This window comes from Elgaria multicarinata, chromosome 6, assembly GCF_023053635.1.
Source record: "Elgaria multicarinata webbii isolate HBS135686 ecotype San Diego chromosome 6, rElgMul1.1.pri, whole genome shotgun sequence".
NCBI lineage: Eukaryota > Metazoa > Chordata > Lepidosauria > Squamata > Anguidae > Elgaria > Elgaria multicarinata.
This window is the reverse complement of record NC_086176.1, coordinates 83916228-83924597: the sequence shown is the minus strand read 5'-3', so window position 1 is coordinate 83924597 and position 8370 is coordinate 83916228. Positions and strand designations below refer to the sequence as shown.

The 8370-nt window shown below is 39.3% G+C and overlaps 1 protein-coding gene across 1 annotated transcript; it reads right to left on the bottom strand.

The window, feature by feature from the left end:
• Window positions 1-2478: 2478 nt before the first annotated feature.
• NSA2 (NSA2 ribosome biogenesis factor) lies at window positions 2479-8099 on the bottom strand. Its single transcript, XM_063127926.1, has 6 exons — window positions 7997-8099; window positions 6186-6373; window positions 5562-5712; window positions 5014-5193; window positions 4463-4655; window positions 2479-2728 (listed from the first exon to the last, which is right to left on the bottom strand). Exons 1-6 carry the CDS (start codon window positions 7997-7999, stop codon window positions 2661-2663), a joined length of 783 nt encoding a protein of 260 aa, XP_062983996.1. The 5' UTR covers window positions 8000-8099; the 3' UTR covers window positions 2479-2660.
• Between the last annotated feature and the right edge of the window lie 271 nt (window positions 8100-8370).

The following is an 8370-nucleotide window of genomic DNA, read 5'->3' as shown; positions in this document are numbered from 1 at the left end:
TTCTAACATTGATTAAATGCTTTCTATGAAGCACATAAAAAAGTTATGGGTTGTGTCTTGTAGTTCTAAGATTTTTTGTAAAATAGGACTCCTTGATGATTTAAAATAGCCTATCTGCTGTTTTTGCTATCTCATTAGGATTGGAATTTTTGAGGGTGATGGGGTTGGATTAAAAAGACTTGGTGTACAGTCTTTTTAACAAATATAGGATATGAATGTTAGGTGTATTGGGCTAAGCTTTAATAAAGTAAACATTTCATGGGACTTTACAATTCTTGCTCTGTAAATCAAAACTACTTTGTGAGGTGACTCAAGTCTGTATTTCTGTGATGGCTTTTGGATTGATGGTAATTCTATATTATGTTGACAATGTGTTTCCTCTTCCAAATCATAACATTTGTCTTGCTGCATTTAAGGCTGCAGAACTTTGTGGAGTCCATTTTTGCTTTCATTCAGTAACTTAAATTGGTCTACAGTAGGTTTGTGTGTAAACTGGAATAATAAAATATTCCCTTGTATGCAAACATAGGCAAGGCTCCCCGATTTACATGCATTTAACCAAGACCAGAATGTGTCTCAAATCCTACTTTGTCTACAAAAGGTAACATGTTAATAGGCTCAGAGCAAAACCTAGAAAAGCTACACTGAACATAGATCTAAATTAGCCTTCCCCAACCTGGTGCCCCCAAGATGTTTGAACTACAATTCCCAGAACTAACTCATAACCATTAGCTACACTGGCTTATTGGAGATGGTCCAAAATATTTGGAGGGCACTAGTTTAGGAAGACTGATCTACATTTGAATACCCAGACATGGGTAATGTGTAGCTTGCAAATATAATTCCTCTCCTGATTACAGCTAGGTCTGGATGACCTCATTCCTAATTATATTTTCATTCCTATTCATTAGCTCCTTGGTTTTCTCTCTCTTTAAAATGCAACTGTTACTACTGTGTATTACTAGAACTATGCTGAAAGATCATTTAAGAACAAGTTTGTAAATGTGATTGAAAGCCTGTGCAACTTTTCAGGGGAACAAATTCTTGAAAGGATTATTTTGGGGTTTAGCATTGATGAATTAAAAGATCTATTATGATGGAAAGAAAAAAAATAGATCAATTCTTGAGTAGGGTTCATAGTAGCTGTGATTAAAACATGCTATAGGGCAGCCTTCCTCAACATAGTATGCTCCAGTTGTTTTGGACTGCAGATTCCATCATGCCTGAGCATTGGCTATGGTGGCTGGGACTTGTCATCCAAAATATCTGCAAGGCTGGTGTAGGACAATTGCATACAATTAAAAAGCAGTATTATCATTGATCTGTTTTTCGTTGCCCTCAAGTTTGCTTTTAGCTCTGTACTCTTGGATCTTACGAATTGTTTGGAGACCTTACTGCTTCTCCTTTACACCCCATGCTTGCTTTACCATTTCCAAAAGGTTTAATTTCATGCAGAACTGCGTTATCGAATCTATTGCATGAAATATGTAGGACCTCACCTTGTGTTTAATAAAATGTTTTACCTTTTAGCTCAACAGAAACTTTTGCGGCCCTTTTTTATATCCACCACTGAAGAGGCCCCAGAACTCGTGTTATCACCTTGTTGTGTAGACATAAGCAATATATGTTTCAGGTTTGTGCTCTATTTTTCAGTATCATTACAGGATTCAATCTTAGAATGATCACAAACATGCTATCAGATGCTCTGTAGACTTGTACTGTTGATAAGCCTCTTAATATGCTGTCCTACACTAGTGTTTTGTTTAGTGTCTTTCAGTTTGTCCCTTTTTAATGTGTATCGTTTCTAATGTGTTTCAAGTAATTAAAAGTTACTTCATAATTTTCTCACTGGTTGCAGTGGTTCTCTTCCAAACTTTAACTTATTTTTCTTCTGGGGACTGCAGGGGAATAATATTCTTTAAACTTTTAGTCTTGCCATCTCATACAGCAGGGGTATGCATCTTATAGGCCCAAACATCTAGAGGGCAACAACTCCCATCATCCCTCACCATTGGCTATACTGCCTAAGGCTGATAGGAGTTGTATCCCTCCAGATGTTTTGGCTTACAACTTGCCCACCACTTCTATATCGTTTGCAATCTGGTGGATATTGAATCTAAAATACACACATTCAAGGTTCCTCTTCCATGGAAGAGCCCTGCATGCATACAATGCTAAATGCAGGACCAGCAGTGCACATGTTGGCATGGCTGATGGGCACAATCTTACTCTTGTGCATTCATGAATGTGTGAAGACTGTACAAACTCCCTCAGCCCACTATTTTGCCTCAGAAATATAAAGTTCACTTGCCTTGAGCTCTGCTCTCCAGGAAATATTTAATAGGCAATGTTCTTTTCTGACCACAGCTCATACTTTGGCAATTTCCTCTTAAATTTCTAGAAGTGCTGGTAGTAGCAGATTTAAAAAACTTTTTCTAATAAGTTAGAAATCCTTGCAATGATTAGAATTCAATAAGGTTTGATACAAGTTGGTTTCCTTTATTAATAGTCAAGTTCAAAGGAAAAAACAGTTCTCAGACTTTCAGTCCTCTTGTCTTCAGATGCTTATTCTTTGACACAAGTTCTTTATCTGCAAATATTTTGAAGGGCTCATCTGTTCGGAAAAGCTATTATGCATGCCCACAATGGTGGTGTGACACTTATACAAGCAGAACTGCATTAATGCATCCATCATTTTCTGGATTGTTGGTTACTTGAGCGTATTTCCCTGAAAAAGGAAGAAGTTGTATAAGAAGATTTAATATGAGACTTTAAACTGCACTACGTTCATAAATGGCACTAGCTCATACATTTATTGCACATAACTACTGTAGTACAGTAACATAGGCCAAAGTTCTCCTTGCACCAAGCAATGTCAGTCTTGGTCCTGGATCTGCAGTGGCAAAAGGAGCCTAGTTAGAATGGTAGTGAAGAACCTGAGAGATGCATGTTGCAAGATGTTAAGAGGGGAAACAATTTTGGGGGAAAGGTTAGTGGTCCATCCTTCCACAAAATCAGGATTAGCTAAAGAGCCATGTCTCAGAAGGCAGTTGAGGCTGATGCCTGCTAGATTTACGTATCTCTATAAATGACTTTTACATCTGATAAGTATAATGCCTTCTAAATGGAAAAGGCAGAGTTGAAAATAGGATGGAACAACAACAAAAATAGAGGAAGGGCAGGCAAGGGAAGGTTATAGACCTGTTTCCCCCAGACCTGGTGCCCTCTAGATGTTTTGGACTACAACTACCATCACCCCAACTATTGGCCATGCTGGCTGGGGCTGGTGGGGACAGCAGTTGTAAACTGATATCTAAAGCAGGGGCAACATAACATTGTCCCCCAAACCCTCCAGGGGCCACACCCCTCCCTCTACCTATTACCACTACTAGACATGGCTGCATAGCTGCATTTTCAGCACTTCAGTTGGGAAACAGATATCCACACTTTCGTTTCCTAGCAGAAACTACATCTTTGACAGTAGGTTCCCAGGATACTGTTAATTCTGGATCCAAACCTGTAGTTTTTCTTCTACAGTACAATTAAGCTAGTTTAATTTTTTTTACTCTGATCCAGCATGCATAGCCATCTAAAAACAAGAGCCATGAAGGATCAGACCAAAGGTCCCTCTAGTCCAGCATTCTGTTTACAGTAGCCAACCAGCTGCCTGTGGAAAGCCCACAAACCGAACTTGAGTACAATAGCACCCTCCCAAGTGTAGCAATAGATAGCTATATCCTCTGTGAATTTGTCTTAACCCCTTTTGAAGTCATCCAAACTGCCAGCCATCACTACATCTTGTGGTAGCAAATTCCACTGTTGAACTATGCACTGTTAACAAAGCTTCATTTAACAAGGAGCCAATTTAGACAGTTCTTGATATGAGATTTCCTTTGGACAAATCAGAGTTAAAATGTTTTTTTTAACATGACTTGAAATAGTCATAATTGCAATCAGAACATTCTTCATTTCAATAAACTTGAACAATGTGAACAACTTCCTCCAACCACAGCAAGATCGCGTTAAGTTGTATTTTGGGTCCATTTAATTTGAAAGATCAGAAATGAAGTAAAATCTTGACATCCAGAGGGGCTACACCACAAGGTGTGTTAACTAAATACTGATTTTGGGTATCATCTAAAAGAGCTGTAAAAAATAAATGACACGAGGGGATACACGTGTACCAGATGTAGGGGGCCATCCCTTGTTCACTGCATATAATATTCTAGGCTGCGGGTGCTGGGAAGGGCTAGGCTATAAACATCACAGCAGGTGTAGAGGAATTTAACCCCTTCTTCCCATGAAATTCCACCTGCATCGGAAGGAAATTCCCCATCTGCACCATTATTTAAAATCTGTACATTAAAAGGCAAAAGACCCTTTTAGTGGCATGTCGACTTTGTCCCTTAGGAATGCTTTCTGCTCAATACTTACAGCTTGTAATAGGTTGTTGGATACTCACCCCAGACAACTTTGCCCCCTTGTGTTACGAGACCAAGTTCACTCACGTTCACCTCGATGACTGTACCTTTTGTAATTACCCCCAAAGTTGTATATAGAGGAGATGAGGGGTTCTTTTTTACACCAAGAATAGGTAGACAAAAAGTGGCTTTAAGTTCAGGATGTGTTACGTGGGCTTTCTTAAAACGTAAACCCTGTAATGTAGTAAGATTAGTAAAAATATTAAATTCTTCATAAATAGTCATGCAAACAAGATAATGTAGCTATTTGTATTCTTTGAATTCCAAGCATATGTAATCAGGTTAAGTTTTAACACAAAGTTAGAAATAGTTATCTATTAAGCATATAATATATGCTAACTTCTTAGTTTGTCTGTACTAATTAATGCCAGCTACTTAAGAAAGCACTTTACAGCTCTACCTCTAACTGTCAACAATTCTTATTCTTTTACACTAGATTGAAAGCACTACCTTTACTTTCTTTACTGTAAGACAATAATTATGGAAGAATCAATAAGTACATATTGATTAATCAAGCTATGAAAGCATTTACCATTGGTCGAATGAATCTTTCATATTTAGGTGGTTTTCGGGTAAAGCCATCCCCAACAAAACACACTTTAGTAACCATTCTCTTCCATGCCTTCTTCTTTCTCTTTCCTGTACGGATCACCTTGAGTACTTCTGTCTCTCCCTGGGCACGGACTTTGGGTATAGGAACCTCCCATTTCCCCTAGAAAGAAACAGTGAGTATTGTTAGGAAGGCAAAAAGTGAAGGATGAATGGGATGAACACAGTATTAACCATTTAAAAACAAAATGCTATTTAACTAGATTAGTTGTTTTTTTTAAAAAAAATAGGAATTTGCTGCCATTTATTCAGTGAAAGGGTATTACTATGGTTGTGCAGGGGTCTGCATGTTCTGGCTCGGCTCAGTAGCTAGTTGTCATTTGTTTTTACCATCAACCCTTAGCCTGCCCTGAAGTCCTCCATGCATGCTAGAAGACCTACGGGACAGAGGCAAGCGCGCTGCTGTATCATGCTGAGCTTTACAACAGGCAGAAAACACACACTGCTTCCATCAGCACCTCTGTTACTTACCGCTTTCTCTTTCCGCTTCTGTTTGATCATGTTGGAGAGAACCTTGGCTCGGGACTGGCCCTCTCTGTCCAGCAGGTATGCTGGCACAGCTCCTTCTGGGGTCTTGTCATCATTCTTCTGCTTGGTATTTCTCTTTTCATGCATTTTAATACTAGAGGAATATATTGTGCATAATTATTTTTTAAAAATCTGATAAGAACTAGTTAGAAGTTTGGAATGAAAACTCACAGAAAATAGCTGTAGCAAAAATATTGTATTGATCACAATGTTTTTTCAAACGGGGGATGTGACTGAATCATCCTAACTGAGCAAACTATGCAAAATTAATGTCCACTGTAGACTAGTGAGATATTTCCCCTTGAGATAGTTACACAGAGCCAAAGAAAAGTGTATTCAATCTGGCATAGGTATATTTATTTATTTATTATTTATTTATTACATTTCTATACTGCCCAATAGCCGGAGCTCTCTGGGCGGTTCACAATATATAAGGGACTAGTAATGGACAAAATATGTTTCAAGTAGTAGTCAGCACTTTGTATTCCAGTGGGACAATGTATGAACCATACCAATAATTCATGATTATACCAAAATAGACTAGTTGTACAAAGAGTCTCCACTTACGTCTTTTTCATCTGTATCTTCTCTGCATGGCGCTGTTTATGATAAAGCTTGGCTTTCAACCCAATCATTTTCTTGGCTTTCTTTGAGCGCTCATGAGCCTCACGGCCCTCTTTCTTCCTCTTCTTCTCATGGTGATCCAAGCGATAACCATATCGCTTCCGGTGTAACTCTATATACTCGTTTTGTGGCTGAAAAATGCAAGCAAAATAAATATTAAAAATATACTTGAATTAATATCCATGTTATTATTTATTTATTTATTACATTTCTATACCGCCCAATAGCCGGAGCTCTCTGGGCAGTTCACAAAAAAATTACCTATTAAAGTAATTTTCAACACAAAAAAAGGTTTAAGAAAGACTCTTTAGGGAACAATCACTCCCAGGATTCCCCAGCCACCCATATAGCTCTTTTTCTGTCTAAGTGCATAGGATTGTGTCCTTACTCACCTAAATAAGTTCAAATACCTACTGTACCTTCACCATTCTCAATTAATAAGAACACATTTTTAAAGAAAAGGATAACCGCAATAGGCAAGTGAGTTCATGCTATGCTGCTCCTACTATACAAGAAATTATTTTAGCTGATTATGATTACACAGAGACTTGTTTGTGGTATTACCACAGTTGTTCCAGATACTGATGCCAACCAGGCAGTTCAAGGCCCAACAACTGCCCAAACCTAGTAAACTAAGCACCATGAAAGAATACACAGGATTACCCATGGGTAGCCAGTTTAAATCAAGGTATTTTCTTTAAAGAGACACCACCACAAAACAAACGCAGAGAAAGCCATTGCCTCATGTCCATTTTATTTTCATCTTTTCATCTTTTTTTCAGAAAAAAGAAAAAGCAACCATCTAGGTGTCTCAGTCATGAAGGAAGTGAGACCCAGTATGAAACAGCTGAACTACAACTTCTCAAGAAGTTCAATTCTATCAAATGGTGGCCTAAATCAAAATATTTGCATCCCACTGGAAGAGTTAGCATATCAATGCCAAGATGTTTGTGTTACCAACAGTGCTTTGTGAATGGTCACAAACAATTTTGTACACATCTATATAATTATCACAATTTGTTCTTTTTACATTTCATTTCCCTCTAACCTCACTGCTATCTCTATGCATATATACCACTCCAACTTAGAACAGCTCTTGTCCTCCAAGAGCTTATGCCATAATAAATTGCCACAATAAATTTATTAGACTTTAAGATGCCATAAGAGTTGTTTTTGCTCCCAGAGATGAACACAGCAATCCCTTTGGAAACGTATGACAGACAGAGACAAAGATCTTGAGAATCTTTCCACTGTTGAATTAGTCAAAGATAAGTCTTGTACTTTAAGTACACAATCCTATGCAGGTTTAATCACCAAACATTCCTACAATCCCTAGCATGGCTGTCTGGGAAATGCTGGAAATTGTAGGGCTTCTCTCCCCACCCTACCCCGGTCTAAACTTACATTCAATTGCGCCCTAAGCGTAGCTTATCCTTGGCTTTGCCCATTGATACGGTATATGAAAGCGTTAGTATAACCCTATACATGACTACTCGTAAGCAAACCCCACTGATTTCAACAGGGTTTACTCCGAGGTCAGTGGGTATAGGATTCCAACTTCAGTAATGTATGTTATTAGACTGCGGAATTTTATACTGCTATTTATATAATAAAAATAAAATTAAGCAGCCACATCAAGAGGTGTCGCAGCCCCCGCCGAACCGCTGCCCTCCTCCCTTGAAGAAACTTATCGCCAGCAAACGACTCTACTCAGAGCCGAGGTCGCCGCCGCCACCCCTCCTTCGCCCCCTCACCATGGCGGCGCTGCGCCTTGGGAACAAGCAGACCGGCGCTCAGCGTCTCTCCGTCCCGTTCACCGGGCACGAAAGGAAAAGGCGGGTCCTGCCGTGAAGCGGCTCCGAGTCACAATTGGTGCCGATTTCTATCGTTCCGCATCCGGGTGACCAGGCCCGGCTTTTCCGCGTTCCTCGACACGCACAAACGCGCTTCCATTTGCTGCTCCGGTTATGTTGGCGTCTGGGAGAAAGAGGAAAGGTAAAACTACTAAGGAAAAAATATTGGCTGGATTTTCAAAAAAATCGAAGTCTACCTGACGCCTTCCGGAAGTAATTTCGATGGGAAAACAAAAATGGTGACACCCCGGCGGAAGTAGCGTGTGTTCCATGCG